Genomic DNA, 18,526 nt, shown 5'->3' on the forward strand with positions numbered 1-18,526 from the left:
TGTAGAAGAACAAGGGTTCCCGTACAGAATTGGAATCCTAACTCTTCTGTTTTTGTCCTTCCTTCCCAGTGCTACCTCGCCCTGGCCAAAGGCGGATTATGTGATGATCATGTCCTGATCTTGCCCATCGGACACTACCAGTCAGTGGTAGATCTTTCAAGAGAGGTAGTGGAAGAAGTAGAAAAGTACAAGTCTGCAGTGAGACAGCTCTTTAAGAGCAAAGGGCAGCGATACGTTCTCTTTGAGAGGAATTATAGGAGTCATCACCTCCAGCTACAGGTGGGGAGATATATGGTCCAACAATTAAGAGGGAACCCCAGATATCCCTGGAGGGACCCAAGATTCATGTGCATTCATTTATCCCTGGGGTGGATGCCCTGTTGAAGATAGCCAGTGCTTTCTGGGCTTCTGCCTTGTTGGCAGCATTCTGTTGTGTCTATGGTAGTTGCAGAGAAACTCCTAGTGCTTTAGTGGAGAAAGAAAAGAGACAGTCTACCCTTTTGGCTCACACTCTTTGGAGGAAAAAAGGACCACATGTATTAAAAAGTCAACAGTTATGAAGTAACAGTAGTACAGGTATCATAAAACAGTATGTGTTAAGTGCTAAATATAGAATAATACAGCCAATAAAAGTATTATGGGAGGACCTCAGAAAGACAGTATCTGTATGGCCTGGAACAGTCAGAGTTTGAGAAGGAGGTGTAGCTTGGGCTGAGCATGGAGAAGAATGATTCAAATTGGGTCAGAGGAGAGCAATAATTCATGTGGGGACCAGTGTAAGGCAACTAGGAAGGTGAGAAGTAATCAAATGGGGACTCAGAACTTAGGTGACTAAGCCAGCTTAGCTTGTTGACATGCTGTGGACCTACCCGAGATATTACTGAGCAACTGTTAGTGAGCAAGGCAAGGTGTTGAGGGAAATACCAGATAAAGGCATGGCCTTTGCCCTCATGGAGGTCATGAGGGCAATAAGGGAGGGCTTGGGGAAATAAGACACTTCTCGTGATGTGGTAGTTTTCTTTTGGCCAATTTGTTAAGTATCAAATCGGCCTGACTCTGCCACAAAGATTACATAGGAGCAAACAGTCTTGGTGATGGTCAGGCCTCATCTGAGCCTCTCCCCACTTCAAACCTTACTTCAGCTCCCACATGCAGGGTTTTATCTCATGAGTTTAAATCTTAACAGAGAGTACATGGAGTGTGTACACTCTGGGATGAGGAGAACATATTCTGAGGGGTGTTTCCTCACCCCTGTGATGTATTTGTCACTGGCCTCCTTTCTGGGACCAGAGTCAGTGACATCTGCTCTCCCCACCCAGGCTGTTCCTGTACCTCTCAGCTGCTGCACCACTGAGGACATCAAGGAGGCCTTCATTGTCCAGGCCCAGGAGCAGCAGATTGAGCTGCTAGAAATCCCAGAACACTCAGATCTCCAACAGGTAAGTCCCAAGGCCCCTCTCCCTTTATGTGCTTAGGAGATACTCGGTGTGTGGGTTCCCTTGTGCTCTGAATATTCTTTGAGAAGCAGGAGGAGCACAGAAGCAGGTCTGAAAGTACTGCAAGAAGTGGCACTGCTGCAGTGAAGTAGGAGAGATAGCAAAGAGGACATTCCAGATATAGGAAACAGCATAAACACAGGACTTATTCTGGGAGTGGTGGTAGTAGAATGTATCACAGAATTACAGAAGTTAGAAGGGACCACAGGGGCATCAAGTCCAACTCGTGGCCCAAAGGAATTCTTATTAAAACATACCCAGCATGTGATCATACAACCTCTCGCCAAGACAGTCCGTCCCACTTGTGGACAGCTCTCATTGTTAGAAAGGGTTTTCTGACATCAAGCCTCAAGTTACCTCTGAGTAACTTTCACCCATTGCTTCTGCTTCTGCCCTCTGGAACCAAGCAGACCAAATATAGTCCCTCTTCCACATGGCATTCCTTTAATTTAAAAAAAAAAAACTATCCTGAATGTCTTGTTCTAATCTCTCCCATGCCCCCAAATCTTTTCTTCTCCAAGCTAAAGTAGCCCCAGTTCTTCAAATGTCATGATAAAGATGTGCTGGCTCTTTGTAATGGCATCTTTTTCCAGATGTTTGTCAACCCTCTTTTTAATGATACATTCTAGAATTTTCCACGGAATCAAAGTCATGCTAATGTAGAATTTGCGGACTTGGTTCCTACTTTTTTTTTGATTGAGACCATATTATGCCCTTCTCCAGGTCCATGGTTCCTCTCCCATTTTCCATCATCATTCAAATATCGGTGATACCTGCCTAGTCACACATGTGCATTCATTTAACACCCAAGGATTCATTAAGAGTATTTTCTCTTACCTTTTCCATCACCTCCCTGTTGGCCATGTTTGTCTTGCCATTTCTAATGCAAAGATCATTCTGCGAGCAGAGAGACTGAAAATACGAGGTTTGCCTCCCTGCCTTCTCTCTACCGTCAGTGACTGTGTCCTTGATGCTCTTCCTTTTCCTCTTGATTGTTCATTCTTGATTTGTTTGTTCTTGATTGATTGTTCTTCATTTGATTGTTGTTGGCTTGATTGTTGTTCTTAATTTCCCTCCACCTCCGCCTTACTGCTCTTGACACTAATTTTATAGGACTGGGTCATGGTCTTATATTCCTCCTCTGTTCCTGCCCTTGTTTCCGTCTTCTGTCCATTTCTTTTTAAGATCTCACCGCTCTTAGTGCAGATGAGGCTCGCAGCCTTTGTACCGCCTTGGGTCTTTTCCTCTTTCACAGCTCTACATCCAATTAGTTGCCAAGTCCTATCGATTCCATTTCCAAGATATCTGTTGTATCCGTCCTTTCTGCTTCCCCTAAGCCAGGCCTTCCTCTCTCCTTTTGCTCAGTAACCAACTGGTTTCCATCTCCTCCTCACTCCCCACCAGTCTGTCCTTCACTCAGCAGCCAGATCGGTGTCACAGAAGCAGAGTTCTGCTGCTCATCCCTCCTGTGTCGAGTTGGAACTCAAGTCTAGCAGTTAAGGCTTATGGTCCAGTTTCACTTTACTGTCCCAGTCTCCTCTCACCAGACTCCTCTTCACAGAAGGAAATAGTCTGAAGAGGCTATGTGGATGAACATGGAACTTGCCAACTAATTTAGATTTTAAGGTGATATTCAGCTGTCAATTGATCTTCCAGAAAAGCATGTCTGCCCACCCATTTAGTAAACTCCAGTGGCTAAATATTATGTCCAAAATCAAATAGAAAATGTTCTCTTTGGTTCTTAAAACCGTTTATAATCCGTTATATATAAACACTTACCTTTCCAGTCCTCTTACCAGGGAGGACTGTACCCAATCTTCCACAGTCTTCCATCCAGTGACATTGGAAGCAGCAGCTAGGGGGTGCCATAGTGCACAGAACACCAGGCCTAGAGTCAAGAAGACTCATCTTCCTGAGTTCAAATCTGGCCTCAGACACTTATTAGCTATATGACCCTGGGCAAGTCACTTCACCCTATTTGCCTCAGTTTCCTCATGTCTAAAATGAGCAGGAGAGGGAAACAGCAAACCACTCCAGTATCTTTGCAGACATAACTGAAATGACTGAACAACAACAACAGTGACCTTGGCCTCTCAGCTATTCCCTACACAAGACACTACATCTCCCAACTTGGAGTGTTTTCTCTGGCCATCCCCTGGGCCTAGGATGCTCTCTCTTCTCCTCCATCCTGGCTTCCTTCAGATCTCAGCTGAAGTCCTTCTTAAACTTAGTGCCTGCCCTCTGATATGACCCTGACTTGATCCCATTTATATCTTGTTTGACCACACCTGGTGACTTGTCTCCTCCCTCACTAGACTGCAGGCTCCCTGCGAGTGGGAACTGTCTATTCCCTTTTTTTTGTATCCCTAGTACTGTCCCCCAGCTTAGCACGCAGTAGGTGCTTAACAAATGCTTTCTGACCATCTGACTCACTGATACCTGTATAGAGATGTTCAGTAGGCAGATGGGCAGTGCAGGCCTGGATTTCTTGAGGAAGCTTGGGGCTGTCAAGAGAAACGGTTGTGTGACAGGCAGTTTCAGAGCAAAGACCCGGTGCTCACCCTGGAACTGGAACCTCTGAGGGAGCTCCTGAGAAGTGGGGACCCCGCTCTGTCACCAGGCTTACCAGGCTGCTTCTCAATCACCAGGGGAGTAATTGTCCTGGTTGGCTAACATGATTCAGCTTCCAAGAGCCCTGTGCAGGTCTGCCTCTGTAATTTTGCACATACTTCAAGAACTCTCTTTGTCATAGATTACACAGCCCGGAGCACCATATTTTTATGTGGAGTTGGACACAGGAGAGAAGCTTTTCCACAGAATTAAGAGGAGTTTTCCTTTACATTTTGGAAGGTTTGTCTTTTTTTTTTTTTCATTTATTCACCACGACTTCATTGAGCCCATTTATGTGTCTGGCACTCACTGCAGGAATACAGAAATGAACAGATGTTGAGGGCCTGAACTGGGTCTATGAGCATAGGAGTGGAGATTTGGCAATGACTCAGGAGACAGGGAGGAGTTGAGGATGACATTGAAGTTGTAGGTCTTGGTGTCACAGAGGATGGTAGTGCCCTTGACCCCAGAAAGAAAGTAAGTCTGAAGGGAAAGAGAACTTATGAGCTCATTTAGGGCATGTGTGAGGGACATCCTGGCTAACAAAGATTAGAGCTAGAATACCACCATTCAGACCGGCCTCTAGCTGCTGATAAGGAGAGAATATGTGGAAAGATTGTTTGGAGATGGCCTGGGAGGAGCTGAAGCCTCTGTGAGTACTTTGGGGTTTTCTTTCTACAGAATGAAATAATTATATGAAGTACTTTATAACCATAAATCAGTAAAGAAGTTGTCCTATCTAATGTGCCAAATTGTGTAGTAGCGGCAGTGAGTATCATAGATGTTCAGAGAAAGACTGCAGCTTTGAAGATTTCTGCTAAAGGATGGGCAGCATGGGCTGGTGCATTGAGAATGGGACTTGGAATCAGAAAGATGAGGGTTCAGTTCCTGTCTGAGCTGCTTACTAGCTGTGTGACCCCAGGAAAGCCATTTAATCTCTCTTGTCCTCATTTTATTCATCTGTAAAATGGAGGAAATGCACGTGGTTGTTGTGAGGGTCAAATAAGTTAATACAGTCTACAAGCCATTTTGCAGAACCTTAAAGCACCATATGTAAATGTGAGGGATCACGACGACGACGATGATGATGATGATGATTGTGATGATACTTAAACATTTATTAAGAATAAGGCCCTGTGCTAAGGGATACAAAGGCAAGATGAACAATAGTCTCTTACATTTTGGCCAGGGACACAGCACATAAACAAATAAATAAATGCCCAAGGAAGGAAAGAGCATGGACACCAAAGATGTTTTCTTATTAGAAAAGGGGGAAGACAAAGGAACAGATTTTTATTATATACCTGCTATGTACCAGGGGCTATGTTAAGTGCTTTACAAAGATTATCTCATTGATCCTCATAAAAACCCTGGGAGGTGTTATTATCCCCATTTTACAGGTGAGGAAACTGAGACAAACAGGTGAAGTTAGCTTGCCTTGAGTCACATAGCTAGTAACTCTCTGAGGTTGAATTTGAACTCAGATCTTCTTGACTCCAGGCTTGGCACCCCCTCGCAGCCTCAGAAAAGGCTGAGCCTTGTAGGAATTAGAGATTCCCAAAGGCAGAGGAAAAGAGAGAGCATTTCAGAGATAGGGACAGCCTATGTCAGTGCCTAAAAGCCATAGCTAGACCATCATGTACAGGGAACCCCAGGTGGCCACTTGACCTGGAACATCAGGTGTGTAGCGAGGGGGTCATATGTGCTGGAGAGATGGTCAGAGTCAGACTGTGAAGAACTTGGTTTAAAAGTCAGAGGAGTTTCTATTTTCTTCTATGAGGCAGGCAATGTCATGCTTGTACTGTACTTGGGCAGGGTTAATCTCAGCAGGTCTGGGGAGGAGAGATTGGCAGCCAAAGACCAGCTGGGAGGCTGTTAGAGAAGTGCGGATGAGAGGGGATGCTAGAGAACTAAGGTTGTGGCCCTGAGGATTGCAGGGCCAGAGAAGTTACTGAAATGGGGTCAGCATAACATGGCCCCTGACTTGGAGAAACGGCAGAGGTGAAGCAGAAAGAATCGTAATCATGGGAACTTAGTGAAATGTCGTTTAGGACATCAAGTCCTGAATTTTTACTGTGGCTCTTCAGTGAAAACTCTGAGCTCTCCAGAAGGCTCGGCCTAACCATACACAAAAGTACACACAAAGTGAATGGGATGTTGGGATTGAAAGCTCAAATCCGTGTGGACAGTCTCAGGCGGGTAAAGGTGGGAGCTTCTAAATCTTAGAGCTCTCACCTTTACCCGCCCGAGACTGTCCACACGGAATTGAGCTTCCAATCCCAACATCAAGCAAGTAGTGATCGGATGACAGTATGCCCTTAGATCATTAACCTGTTTAGTCTATCTGTTCATACAGGGCATCAGACACCTACGCTGCAGGGACTTAACCGCAGTATTTTTCCATTGGTCTTTTCTTCCTGACAAGATGGATTATAACTTCCATGGTTATAAATGATGGTGCTATTTTTAAATGCTATCCAAACATCAGAAAATTGCCATCTCTAGCTGGAGGTTAGGGAATATTTGGTCAAGAAAGTATCAACCCTCCTTCCCCCCTCACCTCTGCTAATCCTTTTAGATTATTTACCCTTCCCTTTAATCCTCTGCAGACTTCTTCCATAGAGAACTCCACTGTCCACAACTCTGGCCCTGCTTTTCCAATTGGCTTCTTGACTTTTTTCAACTGATTTTCTTGCCTGTACCACAACATCACTATTGAAAATGATTCATCCTTTTTCCTCCCAAACCTTCTCTTTATTCCCCTGACCCCCTCATTGCCACCAACAAAGCCATGCAGTATTTGAGCTGTCAGGGATCCTAGAGGTGTCCTAGTCCAGCCCCAACATTGTACAGATGAAGAAAGTGAGAGCCAAAAAGGTCAAGCTGAGCCTGGACTGGAACCTAGGTCTTTTGACTCTCACGCCTGTGTTTTTCCTATAGATCACATCCCATTCTCAGAACCAGAGTCATCCCTCATTCTTCTTATTCACTCAGCCTAGCCCAGATGTTCCCCATGAAATCTATCCCCTCAGCAGGAGGTGACTTGTCCTTCTGTGAATCCTCACAGGACCTTGTTTATACCTCTTGAATGCACTTATCACATTCTGTTTTCTGCTGTGGTTTTTTTTTTTTTTTATGCATCTCTTATCTCCCATAGCAGACCAGGAGCCCCTTTCAGGGCTAGGGAGCAGGTCTGATTGATGTCTGCCATCTCCTCGGAACCCAGCCCAGAGCCTTAGAAATAGTCCTTTGTGTTGGGAATGGCTAGTGTGGGCAAACATGAAGCCAGTGTGGGTGGAGGGAGAAAGTTTACCTGGGGGCAATGGCCTCTGGGCCTCTTAGCTGAGGTTGCTCTGACCTGCCTTGTCCTTTGCAGGGAGGTTTTGGCGAGTGAGGCCATCCTCAACATTCCTGATAAGTCTGACTGGAGGCAGTGCCCTCGTAGCCGAGAAGAAGAGGAGGCCCTAGCTCGCTTGTTCCGCAAGCATTTCCAGCCATTTGACTTTGCCCAAGAGGACTGAGGCCTTTTCACACTTCCAAGGTCGAATCCTTTGTCTGTCAGGCTCAGGGGTCTTCTTGTGGGGCTGCCTTCCTGGTCCTCTGAAACACACTGTCTATACCGTAAGCCACCTGTTCTGTGTTCCACCATTGAGTCTCTTGTGAGCAGTGAGGATTGGAGACATGAAATTACTTCTGGCAGAGGAGGCAGGATTGCTGCTTGTAGGAAGGAAGCAGTTTCCAGAACAAATATCCTCGCCTGCTAATAAACATCTCTCTTATTCCTTTAGTACAACTCACTGTTATTGATATTTTGATATTTTTTTAAACAACCAAAATAAAATTCTACTTTGCTCAAGGGGTGCTCAGTGTTACCTTTGACTCATTGGCCAAGGTCATTATTAAATGGAATATTGAGAAGGCTCTTGCCATGAACTAAGTGTAGCGCCAGGTGGAAGGCAGGCAATTACCTCCCTTATTTTCAGTGATAGTCCAGGGCAAGAGGAAGGGTGGTGTTAGGATAGCAGGCACTGCTTTTAGCCTATCAGGCAGGGGTGTTTTTAGTATAGAGCTCTTGAGAGCCACAAGCTGAAAGATTGGCCTGTGTTACGAAAAGGCAGCCTAGAGTGCCAGGGTGTGAAGCCCAGTAACAACTTCAGTCACTTAAGGAAGGCTGTGGGCTTCTTGGGGTTCGTGGTTCCATTCTCTACCCAAACTTTCCATAGCTAGAAATGAAGTGTTAGTATTCCAGGGACTCCTCTGGGCCTGGAGTGGGCTGGCCTGGAGGATGTAAGATAAGCCAGGTTGGAAAAAGCTCAGCAAGAAGTAAAGTTACTGATGTGAGATAAGGGACAGTAAGCTTTAAAAAGAGAAGACTGCAAAGTATACTGTGGTAGCCTTGAGGCTTCATGAGCCAGTGAGGAATAGCAGAGAGAGATTAGAGAGAGAGATTTGTTATAAAGGGAGACCTTTGGGGAAAGGGCTAGGTGGGCTGTTGTATACATCCTAAGAAAGAAGGGCTGGCTTCTGTGCTCACCCCTGGCTGTGATCCTATTTGTGGCTGATAAAGTCCATCTTTGGGCACAGTACTAGACACTTTCAGTTTAAGAACTATACCATCCTGCTGTCTCCTGCAAGCTTGTGAGGGAGAATCTAGGTTTTATACCACGAAAGGACTTTGGGGTGACACATGGGTGAGGTCATTTTGAAGGTGCAAATGGATGTCAGAGGGCACCATTTCAGCCTCTAGCCTGGCAGAGAGAAGTCTTAGGAAATGAGTCTCTTCATCACTAAGAAAAATCCCTCAGCTCCTTGATGGCCTGGAGGGTGTTGTTTGAGCCACAGAATGTGCTTAATCAGTGCTTGCTGACTAACTTACAGACTGTTTGAACTGAAAGGAGTTGTAGAGATCAGGGCCTCATAAAAAGTGCTAGAGCATTTCTGTACCCAGTGTTGTTCCACTGAAGGGTGAGGGAAGAACTTGGACAGATTGACCCTTTGTCCTTGTGCTCTGTGCTCATTGAGTCCAAGCCTGGTTGAAATGTCTCCACTGTGTTTAGATAGAGCTCTATCTTATTAAAATGTTCATGCCTTTCCTTAGAAGGAATCAGCTGATGATGAGCACCATCTCTCCACACTTGGCAGGTGACCTTCGTGGCATGATATGACTACAATAAGTAAATGTATGTGGATATTGCTGCATTCAAAGAGGGTTGTAATGAACCTTTCAAAGTAGGCTGGTCCTCGGATGACAGGAACAGAGTCCATTGCTGTACCCATACAAGAAGGCTTTCTGTCTTTGTAACATGTGCCAGACTTTACACACATAGCATTTTATATACTATATAAATATGATATTGTGTATATATAAATAAATGTATTACATAAATATAACGTACGTGTACACTGTATAGTCTTTGAGGGGCACCCTCCTACAACAGAGAGCAAGAACCAAAAAGTTGGAAAAGGAAATGGATAGAAAAAATGCTTAGAAGAGTGGAATCGACAGGATTTGGCAACTCCTTGGATGGGAGGTGGGATGTAAGAAAGAGAGGAGTTGTGGATGACACCTCACTTAGGAACCTGTGTGACTAAAAGGATGGTGGCAGCCTCCAAAGTGAGGATGTGTTTTACACACGTTGAGTTGGAGGTGTCCAGTGGAGTTGGGGATTCAAGGCTGGGGGTCAGGAGAGAGGTTAGGGCAAGATCAGTAGATCTGAGAGTCTTTTTATGGGGTAGCCAAACCAGTTGCTAGTCCACTGCTGCTCCACCGAAGGGAAGGAGACATGTTCCAACTTCACTTATTGTTTCACTTGTTCTGGGTTGTTTTAGTGTCATTTTCTGTTAGATTGCTGTGCTCATGGTGTATTTTGGTCTTCCTGCTTTACTTCATGCATTCATACAGGTCTTTCCACATTTCTCTAAATTCCTCATGTCCATTTCTTCTGGTACAGTAATACCGTTACGTTCACAAGGCACAGTTTATTCAACCATTCCCTCTTCAGTGGGTACTTATTTTGCATATGTTATTTTGCTGCTACAAAAAAGTTCTACTGTGAATATTTTGCTGTATGTAGAAATCTAGTGGAATTGCTACATTAAGGGGTATAATCAGTTTAGTAATTTTTTTTCACAGTTTTAGATTGATTTCTAGAATGGTTGGACCAATTCACAGCCCTACCAGTTGTGAATTAATGTGCCTTTATGATGATTTGGTTATTTCTTTATGATGATCACCCTCCAACTTAATTTCCTCTTAAAATGTGCCCAGAAAAGAACACAACACTGCAAACGTGGTCTGATCAACACAAAATAGAAGTGATGCCTTTCTTCTGGACCCTTTTAAAATAACTTTTTTCTTTTTATTATGAACTTAGAAATTATTAACTCAAGTATGGCAGTATTCAAAATGGAAAAGAGAGGATTGTATATGAATCCAAGAATTTATTTTGTGCAATTTTTAAAGTGTAGATTGTTAAACAGGATTGTAATAAAATTGCTTTGTGTCCCTTTCTGAATTGTTGTTTTTAATGTTTAATGATGCCTTTTTCCCTACTCTATCACTGCCCACTAACTCATCCTTTCCTCTCCCACTTGACAAATTAGTTATCTAGGACTGTGTCTCATTCTTCACCTTTCTGCTAAGAGATAGGACGTGTTTCATCATCAGTGTTCTGAAGTCATTGATCAGAGTTCTTAAGTCCTTTAAAGTTATTTTCCTTTATACTGTAGTGGTCATTGTGTAAATAGTTCTATTTCTTCTTTATCTCTCTGCATCAATTCCTACATTGTGACTCTATTATGTTTGTCATTTCTTATATCATTACATTCAACTGTGTTTACACACCAATGTTTATGTAGTCCATCTCATAGGCAGTCATTTTGTTTCCAATCCTTTGCTACAACATATAGTGCCAATTTTTATGCATAAGGGTTCTTTCCTGTTTTTGAGCTCTGGTTTGTGTGCCAAGTAGTGATGTTACTGACTTCAAAGAATATGCAGTCTAGTGACTTTGGGGGTGTAGTTATACCTTTCTTTGCAGAATGGACCAGTTCACAACTTTGCCAATCATGTATCAGTGTGCCTACCCTCCCACAATCCCTCCAGCAATTGCCATTTTCCTCTCGTCACCTGTCAATCTGACAGGTGTGCAGTGAAAACCTTAGTAGTTTTAACTGTTGTATTATTAGTGATTTGGGGCATTTTTCAGGCTATTCTCTCCAAAATCATGTATCTGTTATTTTAGCACTTACACTCTGCAACTCCATAAGCATTTATTACCTGTTGTGTGCAATGAAGTGAGGCTACAAAGGCAAAAAAGTCCTTTCCCTCAGGCGCTTACACTCTTTTTCTAGTATCTCTTGGAGTGAATTTGACACCCAGAGCAACAGCTCCACAAGACTACTGAAGAACCCCTCATAGCAGACACACAGACCCTAGAACTTCTGGGTTAGGATTAAAAAACTTTCCCTGCATACATGGAACTGGCAAGTGCATTCTTCACACCCTGAGGGTCTGAGGAAAATGTTTCCAGGTCTAGTAGCTCCATGTAAGCTGAGGGGTGGATTCCTCCATTGAACCATCTGGAGAATGGGTTTACTGAGCAAAGGGTGAAAGGACCATCAGGTGGTGGTGGTGGTGATAGGTGACTGATAGAATCCATTCATTTAATCACTCAGCAGAATAACTTAGTTCCCTCATTCCTACCCCCATGCCTAGTATTAGACTCCTTTCAGACCTTGTGAAGAAATGACTTGGTTGGCATGGCATAGCTGGTCCTCAAATGCCAAAGCTCCAGTCTCCTTCTTTTACTGTGTCCCTCTGGGCACTCACTTAGGATCCAGTCTTAGAATGCCAAGGGACTCAGATCATTCCTAGGCCCTCCAGACCCAGTTTCCCAAATGTTCTTTATCTTAATTCTCCATAGAGGCAAGGTTTAGAGTTTGCAAAAATAACTGTTCTAAGGAATTGAGAGAAAAGTGAATATAATGTCACTCATGTGGTGTAGACACTTCAAGATACCAAGAACCTGGGTTCCTATCTTTGACTTGGTGCTTCCAGCTAGACAGCCCCAGAACATTAGGGTTATCCACTTGTCCCAAGCTCCCAGATCCCCTTGAAAGTGTTCAGGCTCACAAGGCTCAAGACATCAAAGTTTTATTTGCAAATTAAGGCATATACAAAGCTTGCATCCAAGCCTGAAGAGTCAATATACCCTCAGTAGACACCTTACCCTCCAGAGATCTGAGTAGTTTCTATGACTTACAGTACTGCCCTGGGTGGGAATCCAGCAAATGGGGGAAGCTGGGGTTTGTTTCTCCATAATGGCACTTCTTTCAAGAGCCCCTTTGTGCCATAGTTTTCTTTCCCTGGGAGCTCTTGCTGAGTGTCACTGGTTGCCTCAGAAAAACCAAGACTGCTTTCCAATAGAACAGTTTTCCCCAGCAGGACATTTAAGGTCTACATCCTTTCCCGGCACAACTTCAGGGATGTTATGGGGACTGAATTTCCCCAACACACTGAAAAGTAGCTCCAACGGGATTCACAGATACACCCAGCCATAGCTTCCCCTTATAGGGCTGCAGCCTTTCCACAGCACTGGAAAGCCTTCAAGAGCTTGATATGATAGAGTTCCTAATAGGAATTAAAGGGACCTTCAGCTTCACAGCTTTCCTCATTAGTGCTCAGAGAGCTGAGTGTTTTGAGGTGACAGCCATTAGTAGTTTTGGTTTAGGCTTTGGTCACCAATAAGATTCCAGAAGATTTTCCTACCAGGCAGATAAGAGGGTTATTGATAAGAGGCTGAGCTCCCACCTGTCCTTGAGGTCCATAGGAGGTAGGAAATTGCTGGGCCAGGCTATTCCTTTCCCCACACTGAACCCACCAGCTGCCCAGTCCTACAGAAAGTAGACCCTGTGAGCTGGGAGAGCCCAACACCCACCACCATCCTTATTGCCCCAGACATGACTCAGGAGACAGTGGAATTGGACCTAGAGCCATGTGCAATCTGCCCCCGCAATCACATCAGTGGTCCCCCACAGTTCCTAAGGGGGTTGCAGCCTGAGAAGATCCCAAGCCCACCAGCCCAGTCTGTGGACTTAGGAACAATTTGCCCCTTTTCCAGGAACAATTTGCCCCTTTTCCAGCCTGATCTAGGAAAACTTAAAGAGAAAACAGCAATATGTCTTGTGGTTCTGTCTGTCACTGCCTTCTTCAGTTCATGTGCCCAGAAGTGCTATGTAAAAGTGCTACACAAAAGGGAAATGCAGACAGCAAACCAGAGCAGTCATCCTCAAGAGGAAACTGAGCCTGAGCGACAATAACTTTGAGAAACCAGCCTTTTCTGGAGCCCACTTCCCCAGCTCCTTTACCCAGCAGGGGTGCCGGGAAGCATTGTTTCTCACCATCTTTACAAAAGTCTGGGGCTTTCAAGGGATTGCTTTCAAGTTCTGTTCCCAGTCTAGGAAGACTGGTGACCATGAGAAAAACCGGAAGTCCCGTCAATTGCGTTAGACTCTGTGCTTAGATTATTAAGAAAGTAGATGCCACATGACCAGTAACACCCCAAGCGAACTAAGACTGGAAAAAAGGTAGTGTCCAGAACTAGGGAGGGGAAGGCACAGCCCATATTGTTGTGAACAGCAAATAGCCACCACATTTTAAGAAGGATATTGATAAGCTAGAAGGTGGCATAGAAGGGTAACTATTATGGTGAGAGCCTTTGAGACCATGCCATAAGAGGATCATTTGAAGGAACTTGGGAATATTTCACCCAACAAAGAGAAGATTTGGGGAAAATATGGTATCTGTCTTCAGGTATTGGAAGGACTCATATGGGTGGAATACGAGGGACTCCTTGACCCTGGGGGGAGAGGGCAGAATTAGGAGCAATGGGTAGCAGTTGTAGAATGAGCACTTGCAGCTCCGTGGAGGGCTGTCTCAGAATGGAAGAGAGGAGCTTCAGAGAGGGTGGCTTCCCCTTCTTCGAAGGTCTTTGAAGTCAAGTCTGAATTGGGGATTGTGGTAGAGGGGATTCTTGATCCAGTATGGTTTGACTTGGCGGTCTCTGAGGTCCCTTCCAAGCCTGAGATTCTGTGAAATGGTGAAGCTGGAAAAGCAGGGGAGCCATTGAGCCCTTTCCAAGTGGGTACAAGCCCACTCGGGATGCTCTCTGGCTCCAGTCATTCCAAATGCTGCTTTGTGATTCAGCCTTTCCACTTGTGTCCAGGGCCAAGTGTCTTGCTAGGAATCCAACAATCCAAGACTTTGTTTCTCTGTGGGAGGGAAAAATCACATTGGCTTAACTGCACAGTTCCTACCATTTATGTAACAGCAAAGTGCTTCACAAACATATTCTCACAACCCTGTAAATAGATTTTATTATTACCCATTTTATAGGTGAGAAACTGAGGCAGGTAGAGGTGAAATGACTTGTCCAAGGTCACACAGCAGCTGGAATTGAACTCACATCTTTCTTACTCAAGGCCCAGTGTTCTGTCCACTGCTGAGCCCCATTATACAGAATTACATTGAATCATTTGTTGTATTCCCTCTTAAGAAGTCCCTGAAATGTCAATTCCAGTTTCCACAGGCACTTCCTGGATGCTTACATTCAGGGTTATTCTCATGCATCTTTTTATGACTGAGCTGCCCTTTAGAGCAACCAGAACAAACTTCTAAGTTGCTAGTAGGTTTCTATAAGGTAACCGCAGTGTCATGGATAAATAACTAGTTTGGAGTTGGGAAAGCTTGAGTTCAACTCTTGCCTCTGATATAGGCTCTATGACCCTGGCCAAGTCACTTACATTCTTGGTGCTAGAAGGGAATCTTCTGAGACAGGAGTTTTTCACTTGGGTCTGTGGATAGATATCAGAGAACTTAGTTGGAGGAAAAAAAATGCCCTATATCTTTACTTACCACTAACCTCTAATTGAAATTTGCTATTTGTCATTTCCTTCAATTATTTAAAAATGTGATTCTGGCTTCACCAGATGCCCACAGGGTTCCATGGCACAAAAATGCTCAAGTACCTCTGCTCTGAGACTTCAGGTTGCTTGTAGATTGGCCTGGACAAATCCCTTCACATCAATAGTTCCTTCTTAAGACATCACACATCTACACAGCCCTCCCCACCCTCACATGTCTCTCTACATGTTTCACTCCTTAATTACTTTTATAAGTGAGAACTCTATGAATGGGGATATTAAATTCTGTTAAAGTATTGGAGTGAAATCAGCATAACATTTGGAAATGACATCTAATGTGTCCTCACTTCATTTAGAACATAACTCTTGACACTGGATAAGATACATAATAAGGTAGGGAGAGGAGAAGGTCAGACCTGTCCAAGTCCCTTCAACAATACAGAAAGTGTATGCTCCCCTCACATCTCCCTCTCTTTTAACCCCCAAGGAAAAAAAAAAAAGAGGAAAACGAAAACAAAATTGAAACAGACCTGGTGAAGGGGCCAGTCGATTGCTATGACAGTTGCTCAAAGCCTGGAACCTCTAGTGTCTCTGCTGGTCCTGGTAGATGACCCCTGTCTCTGTAACCCAGGCAAGGCACACATCATCTCCAGCTCCCTGCTTATTTAAGTTGTAGGCAGGCATGAGCTACCTTGTCCTGGGCCCTGCCTCATATACTGGGCATCAAGTCCTGAGCCCCCTGAGGAATAATTATTCCTGCCTGGGCAGCCACTGCAGTGTTCAGTTCAAAAATGCCAAGACCAAGCTTGGGTTCCCGCCCCTCTACCTTTCCGAGTCTGTCAGGTCTTTAACCCAACTGTGAAGAGCCAGATGCCCCTTGCTCCTGAGCCATGGGAAACTTCTGGTTGCACCCATTCAGTGCCCAAGAAGAGCCTTGGAGGAATACTTCCGATCCTCTTGCATCTCAACCTAGCCTTGAGACGACTCTTACTTCCTCCTGCCCTGACTCAACCAGAGCTGTTAATTGACCTTCTACCAAGTTTGGCTTGAACTGTGAGAACTCTCCCTCTTTCACCCATGCCTAACCAAAATCTAGGTGAGCTCTGCCTGCTCTCCCCTAGACTAACCTGAACCTTGAAGGAACCTCCCTCCTCCCATCTGAACATCTCATCAAACTCGAGTCTGAGAGATCTCCGGTCCCTCCGCTCAGCAAGCTCATCTTTCAACCTCAGAGGTTACAACTTAGGGCATTTTTCTCCCTACTCCAGCCTTTGCAAGTCCCTGAACAAACCCAAACACACCCCCACAACTGTAATCTCCAGTGCTCCTAGGATAACAACCTTCTCCCACCCCTCTGGCCTACAGCACTTGCTAGACTGAGCAGCGCTCCCTCCCCCAGCTTTGTCCTTCAGCAGAGCTCAGCCCAACTGACCACCCCAACGATTCTAGAATCCATCAGTCATCAGGCCAACTGACCACCACTACAGAATCCACCAGGCCAATCACCCATCACTAGGGAGATAACACATTTCTTCCATCTGTATTAAAATATACGTATGTATACATATATACATGCATACTTACATATGTGTATGTTTCTATATATGGGTGGCATCTATATGCCCTATGTAATAACAGTAATGCTCACAACTGGCATTTATATGGCATTTTAAAGTTTATAAAGTCTTTTTCATGCTTTATTTCATTTGAGTTTTGCAACAATCCTATGAGACAGGTATTACAAGGATTATCATCCCCATTTTGCAGATAAGGAAACGGAAAATCAAAGCAGACTTCAAGTTAAAATATGTATTGTAATTAACCCAGAAGGGTTAATTAACGCTAGCAGATAGCCCTTTCCTTCTGAGTTCCGTATATCCTTGGTGTGGCCATTGTCCTTCCTATCCCTTTTCAGAGCCAACATAGCCAGTCACACCAGCCCAGCTATCCCACTTATGCTCTCCAGGTAAGCTGCTCAAGTTGGAAGCACTTTTTTCTGATCACACCAAGCCCGGGTCCTGCCCGCGGATGTATCTGCTGCCATCTAGAGCCACGGGAACCCATGTTGTACCAAATCCATTTTCTCATGGTTCAGGTGTCCAAAACCATCATGGAGAGTTTTTGTAGACATGGCTTTGGACAATACTTCCTTTAGGATGAGTTGTAGTTCCATAACCTCCTCTGTGGCATAGTTCCAACTTCTGCCACTCTCTCAACAGTAAAGTATCCTCAGGGAAGCTAGGCTTGATCCCCTCAAGGGCCATGGCCCTATATCACTTCCTATAGACCTGCCTAATGCAGCTGAGTTTACAGTCAATCACCCATGGGCAACTGGGACTTGGAATATTGGTCCAGTGCAACAACCTTGGCTTGTACTGATGGCTCACTCTCTGGAGACTGTATAAGACTGTCAGCCTCACCCTGTTCCCTTCATCTACTCCAGGAGATCACTATAGTGTCAAATACAGGGCCCTATGACATAGGACATACACATCCACTTTGGTCCTGCTCATAGTAGGCCAGAGCAATTATCCATCTCTGATTAGTGACATCCATGGTAGAAGACATTAGGATACAGGTCAGGGGATTGCTGCCCAATCATCCTTGGAATCGATCTCTACAACTCACTTCCAAACCAAGAACCTCAATTTGCAGACAGTATGATAGAGACCCTTGCTGGGGAACACTCTATTAGCAAATGTATAGGTTGTTTCTCTGCTGCTATGAAAATTGCATTCCCCCCACCAAAAAAAACTATGTTGATATAAATGGCATGCTTAGATTGATGAAAACTAGCATTGATGTACGTGTGAGGCAGTTGACCAAGTCCTTTGCAGCGATGGTTCTGCACAATTCTTCATTAATAGACATTGAATCCCAGACATCTCTTCAACTGCTGATCCTTCTTCAGATCTGGCCAGAGGAGACTTTTATCTTCTTGGGATTAGCATTCACTCACTGATGAGATGCTGTGGGGCCCAAGTAAGACTTTCAAGAGAGATGATTAAGAAAAATCATAAATAGAAGAACAGAACAGTTAATCTGGCCTGGGCACCCCCAAGGTTACCAGCAGAGAAGAATGACCAGATTGTAGCAAAGTAGAGAGGGGGCATCTGTAGCTGCAAACAATGGGGGAGAACAACCCAACAGATAACATCAATCGATAAACATTTGGTCATTGTTATTCAGTTGTTTTCAGTCATGTCCAACTCTTTGTGAGCCATTTGGGGTTTTCTTGGCAGAGATATTGGAGTGGTTTGCCATTTCCTTCTCCTGTTCATTTTACAAGTGAAAAAACTGAGGCAAACAGAGGTGACTTGCCCAGGATCATACAGCCACTAAATGTCAGAGGCCAGATGTGAACTCAGGAAGATGAGGCTTCCTGACTCTGGGCCCAGCACTCTATCACTATGCCACCTAGCTATGAACGTTTATTAAGTGCCTACTATATGCCAGGCACTCTGCTAAGCACTAGGGATACAGAAAGAGGCCGAAGA

At 44.5% G+C, this 18,526-nt stretch overlaps 1 protein-coding gene, 1 long non-coding RNA gene and 1 other non-coding gene across 4 annotated transcripts in view; 2 read left to right on the forward strand and 1 right to left on the reverse strand.

Annotated features, from left to right (window-relative positions):
* CWF19L1 (CWF19 like cell cycle control factor 1) overlaps nucleotides 1–7,962 on the forward strand; it is a 28,677-nt gene extending 20,715 nt beyond the window's left edge. For both annotated transcript variants that reach the window (XM_072628466.1, XM_072628467.1), the window contains 4 exons: nucleotides 70–279; nucleotides 1,320–1,439; nucleotides 4,249–4,346; nucleotides 7,483–7,962. In XM_072628466.1, coding sequence (XP_072484567.1) covers nucleotides 70–279; nucleotides 1,320–1,439; nucleotides 4,249–4,346; nucleotides 7,483–7,627 — 573 coding nt within the window. In that variant the 3' untranslated portion in view covers nucleotides 7,628–7,962. The remainder of the gene's footprint in view (nucleotides 1–69; nucleotides 280–1,319; nucleotides 1,440–4,248; nucleotides 4,347–7,482) is intronic.
* LOC140521886 (small nucleolar RNA SNORA12) lies at nucleotides 1,004–1,153 on the forward strand. The gene has a single exon (XR_011973164.1). It is a non-coding gene; the product is annotated as a small nucleolar RNA SNORA12 (small nucleolar RNA).
* A 4,283-nt stretch (nucleotides 7,963–12,245) lies between the features above and the next one.
* Nucleotides 12,246–16,189, reverse strand: LOC140517329 (uncharacterized). The gene is made up of 2 exons (XR_011971545.1): nucleotides 15,560–16,189; nucleotides 12,246–14,378 (listed from the first exon to the last, which is right to left on the reverse strand). It is a non-coding gene; the product is annotated as an uncharacterized lncRNA (long non-coding RNA).
* Nucleotides 16,190–18,526: the final 2,337 nt, after the last annotated feature.

The sequence above is a fragment of the Notamacropus eugenii genome, chromosome 1 (assembly GCF_028372415.1).
Source record: "Notamacropus eugenii isolate mMacEug1 chromosome 1, mMacEug1.pri_v2, whole genome shotgun sequence".
Classification (NCBI taxonomy): domain Eukaryota; kingdom Metazoa; phylum Chordata; class Mammalia; order Diprotodontia; family Macropodidae; genus Notamacropus; species Notamacropus eugenii.